Below are 22,334 nucleotides of genomic sequence, written 5' to 3'. Positions count from 1 at the left end.
TGCTGAACCGTGCACTGCCACGAGACTGTGCTTTCCTGCTCATTCCAGCTAGGAAAAATGAGCAGCCCTTCCAGTGACAGGAGTTGGTGGTGGAGTCTGACACAGCCCCATACTGGGTGTGCAGAGCCCTTGGTCCCAGGGAAGGCAGCTGGGATGGGACTTGGCTCACTCATGCTGTGTCCTGAAGGCTTGAACATCCCGGGCACAGAGCAGTGTGTGGCCCCTGTGGGAGCATTTCCATGGGATTGCTGTCAGGGATGGGAATCTTTGCCTCCTGTTCCAGTCTGTTCAGCTCAGCCCTGAGGGGAAAAAAAAAAACCAACATTTTTCAGCGAGCACTAAAGACACATTTTAGTCATTTGTTTCAGTTATTAAATGGTTCTTATGTCAGCCCACAGGCTTTGTTCCCCTCCCCTTTCCACAGGGGTGGTACTCAGTTTCCAGCTGGGGTTAAACCTCGACTGTGTGTCCTGTCTTTTGGTGGCTGGACTGGACAGAGCAGTCCATGGTTAAGCAGGGATTTAGGCAAAGTCGCAAACCTAGTGCTAACGTGCTTCCTTTGCTCTTGCTTTGCCAGGGCAGCCACTGACCACAACATTGACAACACCACAGCAGTCCTCAGGGAGTGGCTGAGGAATGTGCAGCACCTGTACCACGATGTGGAGTGGAGGCCCATGGAGGAACCTGTGTGAGTACCTGCGAGGGCTCTGGGCTGCACAGCCCAAATTCCTGAGCACTTCTGTTACCAAACCAGGAGTTGTACTCAGTGTCCAAGTGTTAAAATGTGGGTTATTTGCTTTCTGGAGTCTGTCCCATTAAAATTGTGTTCTTAGAGAAAAAGGTGAGATAAGGTCTCTGTAGAAAGGTCACTGACTTCAGTGAAGCACCTCATGCAGAATGTTTTGGAAGAAAGTATTTTCCATTCAGTTATTTAGCAGCTGTAGCTGCTCTCTTTGCATGGTAAACAAATTACATCAAGAGCTACAGGGAATTAAAGTGATCATTCTTTATTTGCAAGGAAGCAGAGAAATTATAGCCCATTCCATAATATCTATGAAAGCTCTGACACATCAAATATTCAGTAAGTGCTGAGCCAGAGAACTATATTTAATTCCTCATATTATGCCTTTGCCTGACTTGCAGGACCATTGCTTTGAAATATGGTGTGTTGGGTTTTTATTACTTTAATTTTTGTTTATTTTTATGATCAGCTGTTCCTGGGTTTGTTCTGTTTTCAGTTTCTTCCACCAAGGAAAATTACATCAGTTTCCCCTTCCTTTAGGCTTGCTTTTATATTCGAGTTCCTCAATGCAGTGGTGGGGAGTTTGTGGTACAAACCCCCAGGGAGTGCTGGTTTTATTGACATATTTAATCCTTTCATTTGAATTGAGTTTTCTTCATCCTGCCAAACTTTGTTTAAGTTCTGCAAAAAGCTTTTGAAATTCTTAGCTCCTTCTCTGACTTATATTGGCACTGTTTCAAAGTCCTGGATTTTTATTCCTCATTGGGATCTGCCCCTGAGTTCCCTTCCATCTTTGTTAAAAAGCCATTGCTTTTGGAGCTGGTCCTGCCATGCATGTGACTTTGCTAGCATGCTGGGGCTCCTGGGGGTGGCTGTTGGGAGATTTAGGAGCTGTTCCCAGGATGTGTTAACAGTTCCTAATAATGCCCAGAGCCTGGGGAGGCCAGGCTGGCTTCACCTTCACATCCCAGCTCTGCTGGGCCGAGGGGAGCTGGATTTGCAGCCTAGCAGAGGGCAAATGAGTTTGTACCCGAGGTCAGGAGGGGTCAGTGAGCCCCAGGTCGGTTTGGAGGGGTCCCCTCTCTGCAGCAGCTCCCGTGTTGGATGGTGCTGCTTTGCTGGGTTGGCAGAAAACTGTGGCACTGCTTGTTCTCTGGTGCTTTCTGTGCTCATGCCAGCACAGAACTTGGAATTATTATCCCTCAAACCTCTCCTGGGTTGCCTGAGGTGACTCTAATGCTGTTTTGCTTTCATAATGAAGGCAGCAAAGGAACTCTTTTTTTTCTTTCTCCTCTCTTCTCCTCTCTTCTCCTCTCTTTCTCCTCTCTTCCTCCTCCTTCTTTTTTCAGTGTAATAAAGCCTAGACATGGATTACAGTAACTTTTTTTCTTTTCTAGGTCTTACCCAGAAGAAATTGGGCCGAAACACTGGCCAATATCCCGATTTACTCACGTGATGAAGCTGCGACAGGCTGCCCTGCGTGCTGCCCGGGAGAAGTGGTCAGACTATATCCTGGTAAGTGCAAAGTCTGATTTATTACCTGGCCTCAGGCAAAAGCTTTCCAGATGCTCACTTGGACACGGGGATTGTCAAAGAGTTTTCTCTCCATCTAAAGGCAAATTGAGATGTCGTGGGTCATTTCTTGGTCAGGTGAGTCCTTGGCTAAGCTTGGAGCTTTCTCCACAGGCATCAGGATTGAACACAGTCCTGGTGGTGGGAGGTACCTGCAAGGTTCCCCCAGATTGAGTCCCCACCTGGTGAAATGTAAGGGAAATAGCTGTGCAGGGCATGTGCTGGCAGGAGGTTGTGTGCAGTCAGGGCAGCTCTCTGCCCATCTCATTGCTGTGCCTCAGAGCAGCTGCCCCCAGATTTCCCTGTGACAGCCCTGTGCCCTATGGAGTCAAACCTACCAGCTCACTGCTTTTAGGGTGTTTTTTTGCTGACCTCATAGAATCATAAAATTGTTAAGGTTGGAAAAGGCCAGGGATCTGTGAGTCCAGTTGTTGACCTGCTGTGTTCACCATTAAGCCACATTCCCAAGTGCCAGATGCACACATTTTTCAAACACTTCCAGGGATGGTGAATCGACCCCTGCCCTGGACAACCTATTTCAACACCTGGCCATTCTTTTAGAAGGAATTTTTCCTAATATCCAATCTAAACTTCCTGTGGTGCAGGGCCCAACTCCCCCTGGCAGCCCCCTCCTGTCAGGGAGTTGTGCAGAGCCACAAGGTCCCCCCCCGAGCCTCCTTTTCTCCAGGCTGAGCCTCTTTCCCAGCTCCCTCAGCTGCTCCTGGTGCTCCAGACCCTTCCCCAGCTCCGTTCCCTTCCCTGGACACACTACAACCCCTCAAGGTCTTTTCTCCTTGTGAAGGGCCAGAAGTGCCCCAGCAGTGGCAGTGCAGGGGACACCAGGGTTGGCCATGTGCCTCTGGCTGCCTCATTCCCTAGAAAGCATCAGAGGAATCATATTGTTTCATCTATTAACAATTTTCTTTTCCTCTTCCTTCTCTAGTTTGTTGATGCAGATAATTTGCTGACCAACCCGCAGACCCTGAACCTGCTGATAGCAGAAAACAAGACCCTGGTGGCACCGATGCTCGAGTCCCGCTCCCTCTACTCCAACTTCTGGTGTGGCATCACTCCCCAGGCAGGTGAAGGGTGCTGGGGGCTGTGACTGGTGTCCTCCAGGGGCTCCTGCCCCTGTCTCAGCAGGCATCCTTCCTGTTCTGTGGGCTGTGGGCTTTCCCATCTGCTGCTGTAGCCTTTTTCTGAACAGTAGCTCTGAGATGGTGTTAACATGTGGTATGATCTCACTAACCACACAAAAAATACTGATAAACAGATCAGAATTTTTTTAAGGTAGTTCCGTGTTTCTGTAATGCTCTTAAAAAGCTTGGTACATAATTGGTACAAAATTTCATTTTTTTTGGTATAGTGATGCTAATCCAAGAGGAATTTGCTTTTCTTTGCACAGATCTCCATCATGTCTAAGTTATCTTAGTCATCTATGAGCATTTTTCTCATCTATGAAGATTTTTGAAGTGGGGCAGCATCCTTTTGCCTTGTAGGGAGTGTGTGTGCTGAAGTATACATGTAACAGGTACTGGTGCTGAGCCTAAAAATTAGAGTTTTATGTTACCTTTTCATGTTACTGCTGATCCATGTAACAACTGCACTGGGTCAGAGCACAGGTTCATCTGCAGATGTCCAGGGAATAGTATAAGGATAGGGCAAAAAAGTGAGTGTTACTTCACCAAAATACTTTTCTTTCCTCTGGCAATCCCCATATGGGTTTTTGAGGAATATATTTCTCTTTAAAGCTCTGTGATGTTTTTTTTTTGTTCTACAGAAATCCATGTCTGAATCTATTTTTTGGCGCCCACACCATCTTCTGGCAAGGAGTTCCACAGTTCAGACTAAGTAATTGGATAAAAAATAGCAGGAAAAGGTCCTGAACTTTCCAAATTCTTGAGAAGTAAATATAGAGATAAGAAAGGGAGCGTGACGAGGTGTGTTTACTTGTTTCACTTGGGTTTGTTTGCTTTGTTTGAAAATGGAGATACAAACTTCATAGGAAAGGTATTGATTGTACTCTAAGTTTTTAAGGCTAAGTCCTGAGTCAGCCAGGTTTTTCACTGGGGTCCATCAGCCCTGCTTTGCAGGCTGAAGTGGATCTCTGCCCATGTGCACCAGCCCTACCTCTCCAGTAGGAAGTTTCTACCATTACCAGCACTGTCTGAGAAACCAGCAAAGGTGTCTTGCAAAGTTTGGTTAACAATAATCATGCTGGAGCGAACAGCAAAGTTCTCCCTTTAATTTTTCCTTTTCTCTTGTTTCTGCATGTGGTCCCAGGGCTTCATGTGCTCAGCCTTGCTCTCCCAGGGGCCTTGGGGAGGGAATAACAGCTGGAGCACATCCTGACACACAGCCTCTCCCAGCACAGAGCCGTGGTGAGCCAAGCCCAGCTCCAGACAGGCTGACATTTATGACAATTGTCTGTCATGGAGCAAACCCAGGAGAGGCAGCACAGGGGAGGTGGAGCCCTCCTTGCCTCCACCTGATTTATGAGCAGGGAACAGCCCCAAAAACCCGGAGTGAGCCACTGGAGGAGGAAAGATGAGTGTCCAGCATCTTCACTTGTGGGCACTCTAAGGTGTCTGTTAAAGGGTGGCTGTGTTAACCCTTCCTTTGCTGGGAGTGCCAGTCACATCTCTTCCCACCTGCTGCTTCCTGTGGCAGTGGGGATGGCCCTGTTTGGGATATCCCATCCTCACAGTATGGCTGTGTTTGGGATATCCCATCCTCACAGTACGGCTGTGTTTGGGATATCCCATGCTCACAGTACGGCTGTGTTTGGGATATCCCATGCTCACAGTATAGGCACAGTGTATCTGAAGGCAGAAGGAGGTAGCAGATCCATAACCAGGCACATGCACCACACCGTGGCCCCACATAGCCCAGGGCAGAGCAGTTCTGCTGGCTTTTACTCAGCCAGTGCCTGAATGCTCATGGAAAATAGAACATAAGTGGAGCTTTAAGTTCTTTTCTGACTCACTGTTTCTGTAAAGCCCAGAATCTGCTCTGGATTCAACCATCCAGATGTCAATTTGATGCTCTAGAGTTTTCTTCCTAGAGGAATTCAGTGTATTTATTTCCATGTGAGCCACACACTGTGGGTGTTGCATCCAGAGTGCTGGAAGGCTGGCAGAGCTCCTGGGTACAGAGAATTACCCAGGAGCTGACTGAAGTGCCTCCCTGTGCAGAGTCAGGAGTATCAAACCTGCTTGCTCCAGGTTGGAGGAAGCAGGGATTCTTACACAGCTGATGGAGACTGAGATGTTGCCTTCTCTGCAGTGACAGCAAATGATTTTTTTTTTAAAGGCATGGATAGAATTAATTCCAGATCCTACTCTCTGAGGTACTAAATGGATTTTGTGCCTGTTGAATGTGGAGGATGTCATGGATGCTCAGCAGCTTCCAGGATCAGGCTGGAGAGTCTTAAGTGCAAAAAGGGTTTTGGAGAGCCAGAGGGTTTTGAAGAGTCTGAGATTTGAAGCTCCATTGCAGGGGAATTTTGCAGTGGAAAGTCTGGACTCTCCAAGAGCTCCTAATAAGTAGGGAGAAGATCAATCTTTAACTTTTGGGATGCAGACTGTTTGTAACAGTCTTCTAACTGTTTCTGTTGACTGAGCCATTTCCAAATGGGAGACACTGAAAAAGCTGGGAGTTGAGCCCTGGTGAACCTCTGCTGGAGAGCTCAGGGCATGAGCTTTTGCTGAGGAGCAGCTTTGAAACAGGAATCTCTTGTAACAACAGCCCCCTCTGTGGTTTCAGGGCTACTACAAGAGGACCTTGGAGTATCCCCTGATTCGGGAATGGAAGAGGATGGGCTGTTTTGCTGTCCCCATGGTCCATTCCACGTTCCTCATTGACCTGAGGAAGGAGGCTTCTGCCAAGCTGGCGTTCTACCCCCCACACCCGGACTACACCTGGAGTTTTGATGATATCATGGTCTTTGCCTTCTCCAGTCGCCAAGCAGGTGTGTCCAGGGCCTCTTCTGGGGAGGGGTCACCCCTAGAGACACACAGACCTCCACTGCAGGTTCACAGCCCAAAGGGGCTGGGTGGACTTCCATGTGGAGTTCAGACCCTGTTCCCTTTCCTCTCTGGGATCCAGTCAGGGATAACCAGCAGCAAGTGACTGGAAAGGCAGTTTTGGATTGCTGCTAGTTTCAAAGGATGTGGGGGCTGTTCTTGGGATGGGGCAATATTTCAGAGACAAGTGTGTGAGTCCACCTTTGGTTTGTGTTACAGCAGGTGAGCACAGGTGGGTGCTGGGAGAGTGGAAGGTGGTCTTGGGGTAAGGTATCTAAAATTACCACTTCCAGAAGATCCACGAGGAAAGGGGTGGGGATAAGAGACTCTCCTTAAACCACAGAACCCTAGAACAGTTCAGGTAGGAGGGACCTTGGTGCTCATCTCATTCCACACCCTGCCATGGGCACAGACACCTTCCACTAGACCAGGTTGCTCCAAGCCCTGTCCAGCCTGGCCTTGGGTACTTCCAAGGAGAGGAAATCTCTGGCTATTGATGTTTTAAGAGAGCTCCAGGTGTCACTGAGACATCACTGTCTCTTAAGTGTCTTATGCTGCTGCTGTTCATGCTCGTGGTGAGGATGTTTAGCCCTGTTTATTTCTGGGGAGTGGCTCTCGTGAGTGTTCTGTCTCCAGCAGAGTCCAGGCTGGCAGACCTGTACCGTAGCAGTGCCAGAGCTGAAGGGAGTTCCCAGAACTGTAATGGGAACTGTGTTGAAAAGTTTGGGGTATTATAATTAAAAAGAGGTTGGTGAAACCTCTGCAGCACCCATAAGTGCCTTCTGTTCAGAGATCATGAGTGGTGACTTGCTGGAGTGAATTATGTTCATGGATCCTCTGAATGACGTGCAGTTGGTGCTCCCTGTCCTCTGCAGAAGATGTAAAGTTAAGGAGAGCAGGAAGGGCTGCTCTTGGGAACAGGCAGGCAGGGAGAAAGCCAAGGGAAGAAGGGTTGTTGTTGCTGTTCTGCAGGCTGAGCCTCCCTTCCCACTGTTCCCAGACCAACACAGCAGCCACCAGCTGCCTGTAGCTTCCCTTTTAGTGGTGGGTCTGGTTGGCAGGCCTTGACAGCACCAAAAATGATGTTGTTTTGGCAGACTGAGCAGGGCGTTCTCAAAATGAGCTGCAAGTGGATGAGGAGTGTCAGATAAGATGGATGATGGAGGAGAGGCAGCAAGAGCTGGAATTGGAACCCTTGTGAAGCAGAGGTGAGAAGTGAATTGCAGAGCAGTTTCAGGGTCCTGACTTTCAGAGTCAGGACATCAGTGCAGAATCAGAGTCGAGATCCCCAAGGCCATTCAGTCCAGTGTTCCCCACTGCCAAATCCATCTCTGAACCCTGTCCCCAAGTGCCACGTCTTGGCTCTAGAGGAGAGTTGAGGTTTAAGTTCAGAGAGCAAAGTAGGCTGCTTAAAATCTACCCCTCCACTTTTTCCCTCTGACAGCTCTCCCAGGAGTGCAGCCTCCAACCCATGTAGTAACTGCTGCTTCAGAAATATTTCAGGAATTCAAACCCATCATTTTTTCCTTCTGTCCTAGAACACTAGCTTTTTCCAGGACTGACCCATGACATGAAAGGCTTTGCTCCAGCTGTCTGGCCTGTTCTCCTCAGATTGTTGACTTGTGACCTGGGCTGAGTTTTGTCACCCAGGATAAAAGGATGACATCCAAGTTCAGAAATGTGAAAAATGTATGAGCTTCGAGGTAAACTTCTTTTTGGAGTAATTTCACTTACTTTCCCTGAAGTCAGAAATTATATTGGTTTTTGTCCAAAAAAGGCCAAGAGCTGTGCTTAACACCTCAGATCAAGCCATGGATTTCCAAGAGGGAATCTGCTGCTGGAAGCAGCTGTTCTGTGATGCTCCAAAGATGTGGTCCCACCTCTGAGAGAGGATGTGGCCTGTGTGGGAGTCCTGAATCTGAACAAGACTCAGGGTGTGTTATTGCCAGCACTGGACTCTGCAGAGCCCCTTGCACTCACAGGAGAGCTTTCAGGCAGCAGGAGAAAAGGAGGCTCAGGTGAGACCTTGGAGTCCCTTCCAGTGCCTAAAGGGGCTCTAAGAGAGCTGGAGAGGGACTGGGGACCAAGGGATGGACAGGACAGGAGAAATGGCTTCTCACTGCCAGAGGGCAGGGTCAGATGGGATATTAGGAGGGAATTGTTCCCTGTGAGGGTGGAGAGGCCCTGGTACTGGTTGCCCAGAGAAGCCCCATCCCTGGAAATGTCCAAATGGGTTGGACAGGCCTTGGAGCAGCTTGGGACAGTGGAAGGTGTCCCTGCCCGTGGCAGGGGTGGAAGGAGATGGGCTTTAAGGTCCCTTCCAACCCAAACCATTCCATGATTCCATGATCTCCTGAGCTGCCTTTCAGCCTAGGTCTCTGAGCCAGCCAGCAGGAAGATCTGGTCACAGGGAAATGGGGGCAATTTTGGTTCCTTAACTATAGCTGTGGTTTTAGGACATGATTGTAAATCCTGGACACTGCCTTTAAAGCCCATTAAGAATAATAATATAAATAATTGTTTTTCTATCCCTTGTAGCAATCATTTAACTTCATTATAAAAACAGAGCTGGAAAGTGAGTCCCCCTCCCCACTTTATGGGAGCTTTACCATTTTCAATTACCTTTTATCCCAAACAGAACAGGAACACTGGTGTGAATCTGTGCAGATTAAATGTGTTCAAGGCAGCGGAAGATAAGAACAGAGATCAGTGAGCCAGATAAGATTAGTTGATTAGATCAGTGCCAAATCCATTAATGTCAGCAGGTAGTGGTTTTTTATTCTGCCATTTACCTAAATTGCAGCTGACAGCTGAATGTGTTTTGGCAAGTAGCACAGCCAGCAATTTACTTGTAGAACTTAAAATTAGAGAAACACCAGAGTCATTAGTGCCAACCGTTCCACTCTGCTAAAAATACCCTGGATTAGGGGCACTAATAGATGAAAGCATCAGCACACCAGGTAGTGTCTGCTTTTCATTTATTTCCTCGAGGGAGGGGGCTGCTTAAGCTTGTTTCATTAAAAAAAAAGGCAGTTTTTGGCTGGTTGCTTGGGTTCTAGCAGCTTTGATTTGGGTTAATTAATAAAGGACCTTACCAGAACTCAGTGAAAAACAACAGAAATGCTTCCCTGGATGTAGCTTTTGAGTGTTTTGCCTGATGTGAAAGGCAGAGTTACAGCCAGTGGTTAGCAAATCCTTGTCATCCCAGAGGGAAAAGAGTTCTGCTGATGCTGGGATGTTCCCACTGTGTGAGTCTGTGCCCTGCAAATGCATCTGCTCCAGGGACAGGCTTTGCACCTTCTCTCTGTTTCCCACCTTCAACAAGCAGTTGCAAAAGCTTTTGAGTAGAAGGGTGTTAACATTGTCACATCTCTTCTCCTCACTGGTGTCTCACTCTGGGATTTTCCTTTAATCTTCAGGGCACAGTAAAAATTAGCTCTGGAGAGGAAAGGACTGTGTTTGGTGGTGACTTGGCATTTCAAAGGTTGTTGTCATGTGTATTCTTCCAAGTCCTTTGCCAGCACAGGTGAAAATGTATCACCTTTGTTTTCTAGCCAAAGCAAAAGGAAGCTGTGATAAAGAATAGAATGGGTTGGGTTAGAAGGGGCCTTAAAAAATCATCTCATTTCAGGGACACCTTCCACTGTCCCAGGTTACTCCAAGCCCCATCCAGCCTGGTCTTTGACACTTCCAGGGATCCAGGGGCAGCCACAGCTTCTCTGGGCACCCTGTGCCAGGGCCTGCCCACCCTCACAGGGAACAATTCCTTCCCAATATCCAATCTAAACCCACTCTATTTCAGCAGGAAGCCATTCTCCCTTGTCCTGTCAGCCCAGACCCTTGAAGTTCAACGAGTAGGGATTGGTTTTATGACAGAGGCCACTTGCTGCCAGCCAGGCAAAACAGAAAGTGGAACTGGAATAGTCTGAAATGTTTACTTATGAAACAGAACTTCTTGGGACTGAGGTCCTGGCACAAGTGTGTTTGTGGCTATGTAGCCACAGAGAAGTGAAATGCCCTGGTAGCAGGTCTGATTACAGTTTCTGCTTTTCTGTGATCCCCAGGAGTACAGATGTTCATCTGCAACCGTGAGCACTACGGGTTCCTTCCCATGCCCCTGAAGCCGCAGCAGTCGCTGCAGGAGGAAGCTGAGAATTTTGTGCACACCCTGATCGAGGCCATGAGTGAGTTGCTGTGCCCTTGCCATGATGGACCCCCCAGGTTAATGCCTACAGAGCTCTCCTGCCAGCAGGCACAGCTCTCATTCTCTTGGGAGTCTGCATCCTGACCTGTCTGCTCTAATATTGTTTTGATACGCAGTTCTCTGAAATTTTCCACCACTTTCCTGCCTAGGGATGTAATTGCTTCATGGTCAACCCCACCCACAAAATCCCTCAACTTCCCCATATCAAATGCATCTTTCCTGTGGAAAGGGTGCTGCATGTCCAAGTTCCCTGATGACTGTCTGGCACATGGCTGCTGGCTCTGGCTTTGCCATGAGATGCTTCCTGCTGTTCCCATCCTGCAGTGGCTCCTCATCCCGGCTCCGGGGGGCCCGTGAGGGAGGCACCTTCAGACACATCGTGTCACTGCAGGGTGTGCCCCAGGGTGACATTTGGGGTCTCTCCTCTCTTTTCAGTCGATCGCCCTCCTGTGGAGCCCTCTCAGTACATCTCTGTCCCACCGAAGCACCCTGACAAGATGGGGTTTGATGAAGTAAGGAGCCTGCTCTGCTGTTTATTGTCTTGTCTTCTCACTCATCACCTGATCCTTAACATCCCTTCCAACTTAAACCATGCCACGATTCTTGTGTTTTAATCTGGCCAGGAAGAGAAGGCAGAAGTGAGGCTGAAAAGCAGATTAACTCCCCTGTTCTTGTGCTGTTTGCTCTGCATCTGACTCTGCAGGGCAGCTCGGCCTCCCTTCCATCTGTGACAGAAATGAGCCCTTTGGTAAAGCTCTCCAGCTTTCCAGTGGCAGGAAGGAAGGATTTCTCTCACCTGAGAGAGACACTGGAGAGCTGAGAGCAGATGGGGAATCCAGGCTCACAGTTGAGTTCTGCCCACCTTGGATACCCCAGGAATGCAAACCATGCCTGGGGAGAAGGCAGGAGAGGGATGTGCCAGGCTTTGGTTGCCTGGTGTGTGTGTGTGTTATTCCCAGAGCCAGCAGCCTCTGTGTGTGCAGCTGCCGGGGTGGCTCTGGGACCGAGGGAGCTGTGGGGATCAGGGAGCCTTTGTCTTCTTGGTGTGCTCTGCTCTGTCTGTTTGTGGGGCTCCTGAAGCTGAACCTGATCCAGCTGCGTGTCTTTGAGCATCTGTGTTTAAGGCACAGCTGGTCCAGGTTTTTTCCATGTTGTCCTTTGTGGCTGTGCTTTATTTATCCAGTTTGTTATTCTTTCATTTGTACTGAGCTGAAATTCATTCTGCTGCTTACTGGGATGAAGATTTGCTCCACGGACTACAAGGCTGTGTTTGTACCAGCCTGCCTGGGACTGAAAAATATCCCTGAAACCCTGAGGGTTACCTGCAATGAGAGCTTCAGTCCTCAGCCCTCCACCAGTCTCCTTGAGGCTTTGGATAGAGCCCTGCCCAGACATCTCTGTTCTCAGCCTTGGCTCTCTGCTCTGCTAGGGATCACAGTGGATTTTCAATGCCTGAAGTAATCATAAAAATCCTTTCTTTACCATGGCCTTGTACTTGGATGGCAGCCCTGCTGATAATCCTAGATCCAGGCAGTGGCAGTGTTGTGGGTCAGTTTCCTGTAGGATTGATGCTGCAGATGGCCATGTCACTCTGTTTGATATAAACCTAAACATCCTGTATCTTTGGAAATTATAGAGTTGGCTCTAGCTGGTCTCCCCTCACTTTTCTTCATTCTCAAAGAGCAAGTTTCCTCTGTGAACATCCATTAAAAGTAGTTGTTGGAGAAAAAGCCTCTACACTTCCAACTCAAAACCAACTTCAGCTTTTTGACAAATTCTAGACAACCTGGAGTGAACACACGTGGTGTTTTCACAAGACCTGCTTTTGCAGTGGGGCTGCTGGAGAGGGGTGGATCAGGACTTCCCTTCTCCCTCCCTCCCTCCCTCCCAGCTGGGAGTCTGATGTCCTGATGTCTTTCTCTTCCACCCAGATTTTCATGATCAACCTGAAGCGTCGCAAGGACCGGCGGGATCGGATGCTGAAGACGCTCTATGAGCAGGAGATTGCAGTGAAGGTAGTGGAGGCTGTGGATGGAAAGTGAGTTTTGGTTGGGCTTGAAGATGTTTTTCAGAGTGGGATGTGCTTTACTGCTTCACAGCATCTCCTTGGATGCCCTGACTTACTTCCAGCAGGGCAGGGTTAGCTGCAGGGGAGCTGAGCACCACCTGGATCTCCCTGACCATCTGTTTGGGGCAATTCTGCTCTGTTTCTTTCCTCTTTTGCAATTAGTCAATCTCTGTGAGAGAACCAGGGCCCTGGGGTTCAGACTAGGGTTAAAAACACAGGTTTCTGTGAATGGAGGAGTTAACTCCTGGGAATATTGTCCATCCTAGTGCTGCAGAGCTGTGGTGCTACAGCATTAACCCTGACACAGCCATTTCCAAGCTTACTCTAAGGTCTGGAGCATAACTCTGTTGAGGAGCAGCTGGAAGAGCTCAGCCTGGAGCAACGGAGGCTCAGGGGGGACTTTCTGGCTCTGCACAACTCCCTGACAGGAGGGGGAAGCCAGGGGGGAGTTGGGCTCTGCTCCCAGGGAGCAAGAGAGAGGACAAGAGGAAAAAGCCTCAAGCTGTGCCAGGGAATGTTCAGGCTGGACAACTGGGAAAAATTTCTTCATGCAAAGGGCACTGGCACAGGCTGCCCAGGGCAGTGGTGGAGGCCTCGTCCCTGGGAGAATTGCTGGGTTAATGCTTGGATTTGAGGATATTTGAGGGCTTTCCCAATCTTAATGATTCTATGATTGTAAGGTATTTTGAGACTTTATAATGGGAAATCAAAGTAGAAATTCTGAGTCTGTGAGTTGCAAAAAGGCCTCAAGCAGACAGGAGCCCACGTACCATTTAGTGGTCTTGGAGACTTGGGATCCTATCAAGGCCTCAGAAAATTAATCACAGCCGAGCACCTGGCAAGTGGATTGTCCCACAGAAAGTTTTTGGCAGAGTTGAAGATAATTGATGGTCCCATGAAAAGTCTTTGGCAGAGTTAAGGATACAATTTATCAGCTTGATTTAGAGATGTAAATCAAGAAGTTAATTTTCCTCTGCGTTTTTGAGCGAAACAAGCATAGGAATTTCTCAAGGCGTGGCTTTTCCCTGAGCATCAGCCACATTCCCCATGCTGTGCCTGTGTCTGGCTTGAATTGACTTTTTTATTTGCGAGAATGATAAATACTCTGTTTCCAGAGCACTGAACACGAGTCAGCTCAAAGCTCTCAGCATCGAAATGCTGCCAGGATACCGGGACCCCTATTCCTCCAGGCCCCTCACCAGAGGAGAGATCGGCTGCTTCCTGAGCCATTACTACATCTGGAAGGAGGTGAGGATTTTGGGGTGCCCTGGGGGTCCTGCAGGAAGGTGCTGTGTCCTGGTGCACAGCCAGTCCTGATGCAGAGCATTGGATCCAGCCCACGTTCCTGGAAGTGTAGGGTAGAACTGATTTCCTTGGATTGCAGGGGTTTTCTTGAATGCAGTGTTCACCTTTCATATCTCCCCTTTCCAGTACCTAAAGGGGCTCCAAGAGAGCTGGAGGGGTGCTTGAGACAAGGGATGGAGGGACAGGACACAGGGAATGGCTTCCCACTGCCACTGGGGGCCAAGGTTAGATGGGATGTTGGGAAGAAGTTCTTCTCTATGAGGGTGCTGAGGCCCTGGCACAGGGTGCCCAGAGAAGCTGTGGCTACCCCTGGATCCCTGGAAGTGTTCAAGGCCAGGGGAACCTGGATGGGCTTTAAAGTCCCTTCCAACCTGAACCATTTGGGGATTCTGTGATTCATTTGCCCTCAGCTCCAAGTGATTTTTATCAGAACATTTTCATTACTGTTTTTGCAGTCCATCCAATATCCTGCTTGGGGCAAGCTTGCTTAGAAGAAAGGCAAGAAGGTTTTGAAAAGCAAATGGGGTTAAAGAAACAATCCTGGTTTTTTCCTCTCCTTATTCTGCATCTGAGCAGGAGCATGTTCCAGTGGCTTGGCATATCATGTGTATGTCACAGTGGTTCTCCAGCCTGCGTGGTCTGGGAGGCAGTGCCAGGTCAGGGTGGCCCCAGTGACAGCAGGGCACCCATGGGGGCCACTGTGCTCACGTTGGAGCCCTGGTGTTTCAGGTGGTGAGCAGGGGCCTGGAGAAGACCCTTGTCATTGAGGACGACGTGCGCTTCGAGCACCAGTTCAAGAGGAAGCTCATGAAGCTGATGGACGACATCGAGCAAGCCCAGTTGGACTGGGAGCTGATGTAAGTTCCTGCTCCTCTGGGATGTCCTGGGCATGTGGGGAGCTTGGCAGCACTGCTGGGGCATGGCAGAGGTGCAGGTTGATGCTGCAGTGCAGGGGATGGTGGCACAGTCTTCTTGATGGTTCTTCCCATCATGACAGATCCACCCTCAGCGGTGGCTGTTGCCAGGAGGTCCCTTGGGCACCATCCCTGCCCATGGTGGGCAGCGTTGTTGGACCTCAGCTGTGCTGGAGGTGCTGACAGAGGAACCAGCACAGCTCCGTCCTGAGCCTCACACTGTGTCATCTTAGCTCCCTTAGGAAGCCTTTCACAGCTGTCCCACCCACTGGGTTAAGGCTTGGATGTCTGGTAGTGGTGCAGGATAGAAATCTGTGAGCTGGGTCAGGGATTGCTTCTGGGATTGACCCTTTGCCCTGGCCTGGCATGAATAGTCTTGTCCTAATTGCTTGTCCTAATTCACTTTGGTTCCTCTGTTCTTGACCTTTCCACCCCTGAAGCTACATTGGCCGGAAAAGGATGCAGGTGCAGGAGCCCGAGAGAGCCGTTCCCAATGTCCGGAACCTGGTGGAAGCCGATTACTCCTACTGGACCCTGGGCTACGCCATCTCCTTCCACGGGGCTCAGAAGCTCATCGGGGCTGAGCCCTTCAGCAAGATGCTGCCCGTGGATGAATTCCTGCCCATCATGTACAACAAGCACCCTGTGTAAGTCCCTCTGTGGCTCGGGGGGACACGGGCTGGGTCTTGCTGACTGATCCTAAACCAGATCGTGTTGGTAGCCTGGTTGGTGGGGACTCCTCGTGGTGCTTGGTTTTGTCCTCCTGGCACGAGTCAAAGGAGGTGACAGAGGAGAATTGTGCCTGCCTGGGGCAGGGCTTGTGGCTGGTTGTCTGAGGCACCTGTCTGTCTCTGGGAACAGGTTTTGGCTGTACAGGTGTGTGTGTGGTTGTTAGGATGTGGTTCTGGCTGTACCCCAGCACCTACCCCTGCTCTCAGACTACTCTGCTCCCTGGATTGGCCATGTCTCCCAAGCTTGGCACCAGTGAAGGTTCCTCTGTGCTGATGGTGTTTCTCTCCTCCATAGCACAAAGTACATGGAGTACTACGAGTCCAGAGACTTGAAGGCCTTTTCAGCAGAGCCCCTTCTTGTTTACCCCACGCACTACACGGGGCAGCCAGGCTACCTCAGTGACACAGAGACCTCCACCATCTGGGACAACGAGACCGTGTCCACGGACTGGGACAGAACACACTCCTGGAAATCCCGGCAGCAGGGCAAGATCCACAGCGATGCCCAGAACAAGGACGCCCTGCCCTCCCGGCCGTCCCTTGACACGCCATCAGCCAGGGATGAGCTATGACTGCCCACCTCCCCGGGACTCTGAACCAGCTGAACCTGCCTCACACTTTAGCTTTTCACCCTTGAAAGTTGTAGAGCAGCTCTTCATGTGGTCTCCTTCCCACCATTCCCGAGGGCCGTGTGTGGGATTGGGCCGGACACCTGCCCAGGCCGCCGAGGACAGGGTGGGACACCAAGGAGGAGGAAGAACAAGCGTTCTAGATCCAAGCAAAAGCCCTGGCAAGCTTTTGTTAGAAGAAACCAGCCTGGAATTACACAGTTCCTTGTGTAGAACACTGTATTTATAAAGATTAATATATAGAGGTGTACAAATGTCAATGCCTTTTGGGATGGCTGTACCTGGGCTGCTCCCTCACTGTTACTCCTTGTAGGGCTGTAGGCTTTTACTACCCTGTTTGCTGAGCATCTGGGGGATTTGGGTTTGTTTTCCAAAGGGATCCCTATCAGAATCAAGATGTTTCCCCAGAATGATCAATGCAGGAGAGCAGTGCTCCTCTGTCATGTCTTCTCCCCGTTACACTCCTGTACAAAACGGGTGCTGGCTTCCCATCAGCTCATTTTTAATCTTGCTGCATCCCATCTAAACAGGCCTCTGGATCCAGAACAGATGTCTTGGAATGTCTGAAGTCATGGAAGCCATGCAAGTGGAGGTGGCTGGATTTATTTGTCTCTGCACTGCCTGAAGGGAATGCAGGCAGAGTTGGTCCATGTCACATCCTGCTTCACCCCTGCCTCAACTTGGTTCTTCAGGAAAACAAAACCCCACAACCTATTGGCAGGCCTGCTCATTTAGACCATAAAAGCAAGTGCAGGAGTTTTGGGAACTTGAAATACAAGAAGTTAGGTTACAAACTTCCTTATGAAACCAAGAGAGCCTACAGCAATGTTACTCTCTCAACAGCCCGATAGAATTGTGTGTTACAGGACGGAAGGGCAACTTGCCTGGATATTTTTTCATGTGAGGAGCAAATTTTTCTGTGTTTTGGATGATTCTGATGTTTTTGCTGTTGGCTCACATGCCAGCAGGATATGGTGTTTATTTTTCTAAAAAAAACCTTTCTCAGAGGCCAGGTGATCACGGACTATACTGGCACAGACCCTGAGCTTCTGGGCAGTGGGAGGATTCCCTCCTGGAATTGCCATCCTGGGACTCACCTGCTGGCAGATCTGTGCATTGAGTATGTGTGGCTGGGGTTTTGGTTTTAATTTTTGTTTGATTTGAATAATTACTGATCAATGTTGTGCTTTCTGCTGCAGAAGACATGTTATTACCTGTCAGCCGGTCTGATAATACATAGAACCTGGTGCAAGATGAGCAGCTGTGTGTGTTCTTCATTGTGTGGGAGAGTCCTGGAATGGTTTGGGTTGTGGAAGACACCTCTAAAGGTCACCCAGTCCAATCCCCTTCTGTGGGCAGGGACACCTTTCACTAGACCAGGTTGCTCCAAGCCCCCTCCAGGCTGACCCTGAATGTTAACTCGAGGTTAATGCAAGTCCAGCTCAAGGGATTCTTGGCTTTGTCCCTCTCCCATGGAGTCTCTGGCTGTATAAAGGTGTTCATTCTGCAGTTCCCACCTGGAAACATGTTCCTGCTGGTGTCCATGTGGGAGCAGGTGCCTGTGTGACCTGGTGAGTATGGAGGTTGCACCATGAGCCCACACACAGCCTGGGTCATTCCTTCCTCGCAATCCCTCTTGCTTCCTCCACAGGGCCTGTGTGAACAAGGTTGGAAGTCCCAGAAGTGTTGGTGAGAAGCTCCTGCAGGAGCAGGGCTCTGTGATCAGGTGAGCATCCAAGTGTCACTATGGGTATGAGAGCCACATCTCTTCCACCCTCATGCTTTTGTTCCATGACAGACCCACCTCAGTGCCCATGGGCAGCCTCTCCTTCCTTCCCCCTTGCTGTGGGATTTCTCTGTGTGCTGGCACATCATTTCCCTGCATCAGCACGAGGTGCTCCTCACCAGAAAACAAGAGCATGGATTTTAAAAAATACAGGGTATTTGAGTGGCCCCTGTTTCGGTTTTTTAACTTCATTCAAATAATGAAAGATGGAAAAGGTCTCTGCATCACTTGCAGGGTCTTGATTTGGAGCTTCTGGGCTCGTTGGCCTCACTGCCAGCCCTGCAGCCAAGGCATGTGGGGATGTGTCAGTCTGGGATAGAGCTGCTGAGAGAGGGAGCTGGTCAGGGTGCTCAGGGAACCTGAGCTTGCTTTAACTCTGATTTCCTTAGGCAGAGCAGTAGCAGTTTATGAAAACCTTACAACAGGGCTAGGGTTTTTAGCTTGGAGATTTTGTGAATGTTTTTCCTTTTAGCTGACTCAGGAAGTGAGTGGTGCTGGGGGCTTGATGGTGGTTTCAGGAGAGGCGAAAAAAATTAAGGATATAGGAATTAAATGCCTGTGTCCATTCAGAGCACACAGGGACTCAGCCTTGCTGATTGGTCCTTTACCGTGTGTATGTGTGTGTGTGTGTTCATAAATCCACAATTCTCCATTTATTGATACAGCAAGACCTGGGTGATGCCAGTGGTTCTACCCATGTGACAAGTTCTGTTCTCTGCCTGTATTTTCAGTTCCTTGGCTGGTGCTGCTCAGGCTTTGCTCTCCCAGAACTAAATATGTTTTGGAAAAGTAGGAGCCACTTAAAACACCTCTGTATTTTTCTGGTATTTTTCCACTTTCCATGTGGAAGTGGAAAGTACTTTCCATGTACTTGTTTTTGTTACGGGTTCAGGAGGATGCCTGTGCACAAAACACTTGAGACACAATTGTGATTTCAAAGCAAATTTATTTTATTAGTTGCAGTAGCAAATAACACCTACTGACCTCTCAATTTGTGAAAAGCTGCTGAGCACGAGGAGATGGAGCACGGTGCTCAGGCAGGCTGTGCACCCTCAGGGCATCCCCTGGATCAAAGTGGTGTGCATCCTGTTCTCTTCATCCCCTCCACCCCAGAACTGGGCCTTGCAGCTCCTCCTCTGGAGTGGAATTTTTCCAGTTACACCATCATCTCACATAGGGCCAGTGTGTGAGACAAGGCCACAATCATGCATGATGCCCCCTCCATGCTGACCACAGCCCCAGGGAGTATTGTTCCTCTTTCACCTTCCTATGGATTGACCAATCCATTGTTTCTCTTTCAAGGGTCAGGTTCCCACCATTAAACAATAAAGTGTTCTTCATTATCTTGTGTACAACCATGGGCCAAATATGGCAGTGCCTTAGACAAGACTTTGTAATTTTTTTGACTCAGCCAATGGGTTTCAAAACTGAGCAGGAGCACCAACTTTGAAGCAGCCTTCTGGCAGCTTCTTCACAAGGCAGGCTGTGTTGGCAGGCCCTAAAAATGATTAATTACAGTAAGACTGCTTGGAACCCACCAGCTTGGTCTTTGCTTTGGGTTAAGGATAGAAAAGTGCTGTTGTGCTCTCAATATGGCATGTGAAATTCCAAGTTCACTAATGCAGTGTATTGTTCCTGAAGGAAGTGGAGTGAGGTTCTGGTGTTGGGTTTTGTGGCCTGAGGTAGTTTAAACAGATTCAGGTACTCTTTGTTTTGTCTTCCTTAGTGTAACATGAGAGGCCTTTAAGTGGGCAGGGTCGCTGTAGTTCAGTGACTGAATGTGAGACTTTTGGGCAGTTCAGGAGTCTCCCCTCATGCTGAAGTGATCTGTGAAATGGCAGAAGGGTGTAGTGTGTAAACTGTTTATCTGAATGTTGGTATTGTGTGTAAGGAGGGGAAAATGCAACAAAGTAATGATTGGGAGAGCAGGAGGAAAAACACCATGACTGAGAAAATGGGAAGAAACGGATACACTCTAAAGCACTTATTTTGTATTATCTAGCCTCAGAAGTCATTCAGTGACTTGAGAGAGAATGATTTCATGCAGGAGACATAAAATTGGTGTGCAATCTAAATTACCCAGTTACGGAAATCTTTGAGCTGAAACTTTAAGAAATAGCACAAAATATCTCTCACAGGCTGTGTGCATGGCTGGTGCACCGGGAGGGCTTTGGCTTTGCTGTTGAGAAGTTAAACAGTAAAAGTGGAGAAGCTGAAGAAACTGACAGCAAGGGAAGTGGTGTGAGGTGTTTTTACACATCTGACATGCACTAATAAAAGGAAATTGACTGATTCCAGGCACATATTAATGAAAAACAATTTATATACTTATCATATAAAGATTACAGGTAAGCAGTTAAAAACATAACATATATAAACATTTGGAAAGTGTAATTTTAAAATCCAGAACATTCATGTTTCAGCTTAACACTGCCATACACCCTCTGAGTGAGCAGGACTATATACAGTAGGAGCTGTGCTATGTACACAAGGAACTGCACTGTACAGACATCAAAAGCAGAGAAAACTGAACTTGTAGTTTTGCCCTAACTCTGGGCAAAGGTTAAGGCTCAGTAACAACCCCCGCCTCTGTCACCCTCTAAACAAACAAACAACTGGAATTCATAAATTGTTCAGACTGTGACCCACACCAGGCTCGTGGGACCTGCCATAAAACTCTTGGATGTACAGCAGACCTACAGTCAGTCTGTTTTACCTACCTGTAAACACAAGTGATCAATCCAAATGTAGTGTAAAACTTACCTGAGCCCAGTTTTGCAAATTAGTGCCACACAACTGGGGGAAAAAGGCCCAGGCACGGATAAAACCACTTTAACTAATGATCCTTAACAATCCAAAGCTATCTATTTGGATAGTAACTCCTAGATCTGTGCAGGGATGCACAGTGCTAACACCAGAACAAGAAATACTGCCTGTATTTCATGTGCCTCAAATCAGGGCTGCTTACAATCCAACGTCTTACTTATGGCTTTTAAAGAGGTTCAAAGTTCAGTTCCAGCAGAGGAATTGCACATTGGGAGGATGTCCATCCATCCATCCATCCATCACATGGGAGTACATACAAAAGGCATCCAGTTCTGGTCCATGGCTTAACCAAGTCCAAGGGAAAACACCCTATTGTGACATTAAGACCTCCATCCAACACAAAGTAGTGTTTGTTTGTCCCATTCATGACGTTCAAACAAAGGCAAGTGCAGTTCATTCATTCTGAAGTTCTTTGGAAACAAGAGCCAAAATGGGTCATTCTCTGGCGTAGAACAAGTGCAAAAAGTTTTCAGCTGGTTCAGGCAGACATACTCAGGACTTGCTTCAGTTCTATAAAAATAAGTTCAGATGGTCTTCTGTATAATACTGGCATGGAAGAGACTTTTCTCTTGGCTCATGGGGTGTCCTCAAGGCAAATGTAGCAGCCTGGAGCCTTTGCACCAGGGCTGCCCATTGCTCCAATTGCACATTTTCAACAGGGAATTCCATCAGATTCCCTGTAAGCTGGGAGGGCAGTGCAGGTGCAGCCTCAGCCAACCAGCTCTGCCTTCTTCCTCAGGATGAAATCGAAGTTCACGTGGCTGTTCATGCCATAGAACACGTTGGCATCACGGGGGAACACCAGCTCTGCAGAACAGGGCCAGAGCAGCGTTAGTGGGGAGGGGTGCACAGCAGCAGGAAGGCTGAGAGGGGACAGGGAGCAGGAGCAGGATTGTGCAGGCAGGGCAGTCTCCCTGTTCTGCCAGAGCAGCTTCCTGCAGGAAAGGGAGCAGGGCAGGCCCAGACCATGCTCAGCCTGGCAGACTCTCTGGGAGAAGGCTGATGATGGGTGGGATCCACGGGCCTGGTCCCAGGGAGGCAGAACATCACCCCCACCCAAGATCCTGTGGTCACTCTATGGCTGCAAGGCACACACCAAGTCAGCCTGGCAGCCCAGGAGCTGGCTTTGCCTGTGGGAAAGGGGACTGTGCTGACAGAAACCACCCCTGAGCAGGCTGGGGGTTTCTAAGCTTCCTGTTTTATTCTTCCTTTTGAAATCCAACAGAACTTTCCAGCAGCAGCAGAGTTCTGTTTCCCTACCTTTGTCCTCAGAGATGACTTGCACAAGCTCATAATCTTCAACTGCATCAGGCTCGAGGTTGTGCTTCAGCAGGGCTCGCTGGGTGACATCAGGAATTCTGTCCTGGTTGGTTATCTGCAAAGATAAGGTGCAATGAGAGATTCTTCTCATTCACTCTCATGATTCAGCAGTTAACAAAAACCTGACTGCTTGTTCTTGGAAGAGATGTCAGAGAACTGAAAAAAACAGGTCAGTAACAAAGGGGCAGGTGCTGACAGACACTAAACTTAGT

The 22,334-nt window shown here is 48.8% G+C and overlaps 2 protein-coding genes across 2 annotated transcripts in view; one reads left to right on the top strand and one right to left on the bottom strand.

Annotated features, from left to right (window-relative positions):
- Nucleotides 1-17,447, top strand: part of COLGALT2 (collagen beta(1-O)galactosyltransferase 2) — a 46,076-nt gene extending 28,629 nt beyond the window's left edge. The window contains exons 2-12 of the mRNA XM_014886741.2: nt 578-688; nt 2,140-2,257; nt 3,258-3,392; nt 6,080-6,284; nt 10,404-10,523; nt 10,979-11,055; nt 12,475-12,581; nt 13,727-13,859; nt 14,646-14,773; nt 15,271-15,477; nt 15,857-17,447. Of these exons, the coding sequence (XP_014742227.2) occupies nt 578-688; nt 2,140-2,257; nt 3,258-3,392; nt 6,080-6,284; nt 10,404-10,523; nt 10,979-11,055; nt 12,475-12,581; nt 13,727-13,859; nt 14,646-14,773; nt 15,271-15,477; nt 15,857-16,133 (1,618 nt within the window). The 3' untranslated portion in view covers nt 16,134-17,447. The remainder of the gene's footprint in view (nt 1-577; nt 689-2,139; nt 2,258-3,257; nt 3,393-6,079; nt 6,285-10,403; nt 10,524-10,978; nt 11,056-12,474; nt 12,582-13,726; nt 13,860-14,645; nt 14,774-15,270; nt 15,478-15,856) is intronic.
- A 2,834-nt stretch (nt 17,448-20,281) lies between these two features.
- Nucleotides 20,282-22,334, bottom strand: part of RGL1 (ral guanine nucleotide dissociation stimulator like 1) — a 54,056-nt gene continuing 52,003 nt past the window's right edge. Inside the window, exons 17-18 of the mRNA XM_014886731.2 lie at nt 22,063-22,177; nt 20,282-21,609 (exon numbers count right to left, since the gene is read on the bottom strand). Of these exons, the coding sequence (XP_014742217.2) occupies nt 21,512-21,609; nt 22,063-22,177 (213 nt within the window). The 3' untranslated portion in view covers nt 20,282-21,511. The remainder of the gene's footprint in view (nt 21,610-22,062; nt 22,178-22,334) is intronic.

Source organism: Sturnus vulgaris, chromosome 9 (assembly GCF_052056855.1).
Source record: "Sturnus vulgaris isolate bStuVul1 chromosome 9, bStuVul1.hap1, whole genome shotgun sequence".
Lineage (NCBI taxonomy): Eukaryota > Metazoa > Chordata > Aves > Passeriformes > Sturnidae > Sturnus > Sturnus vulgaris.
This window is presented reverse-complemented; position numbering and strand designations above follow the sequence as displayed.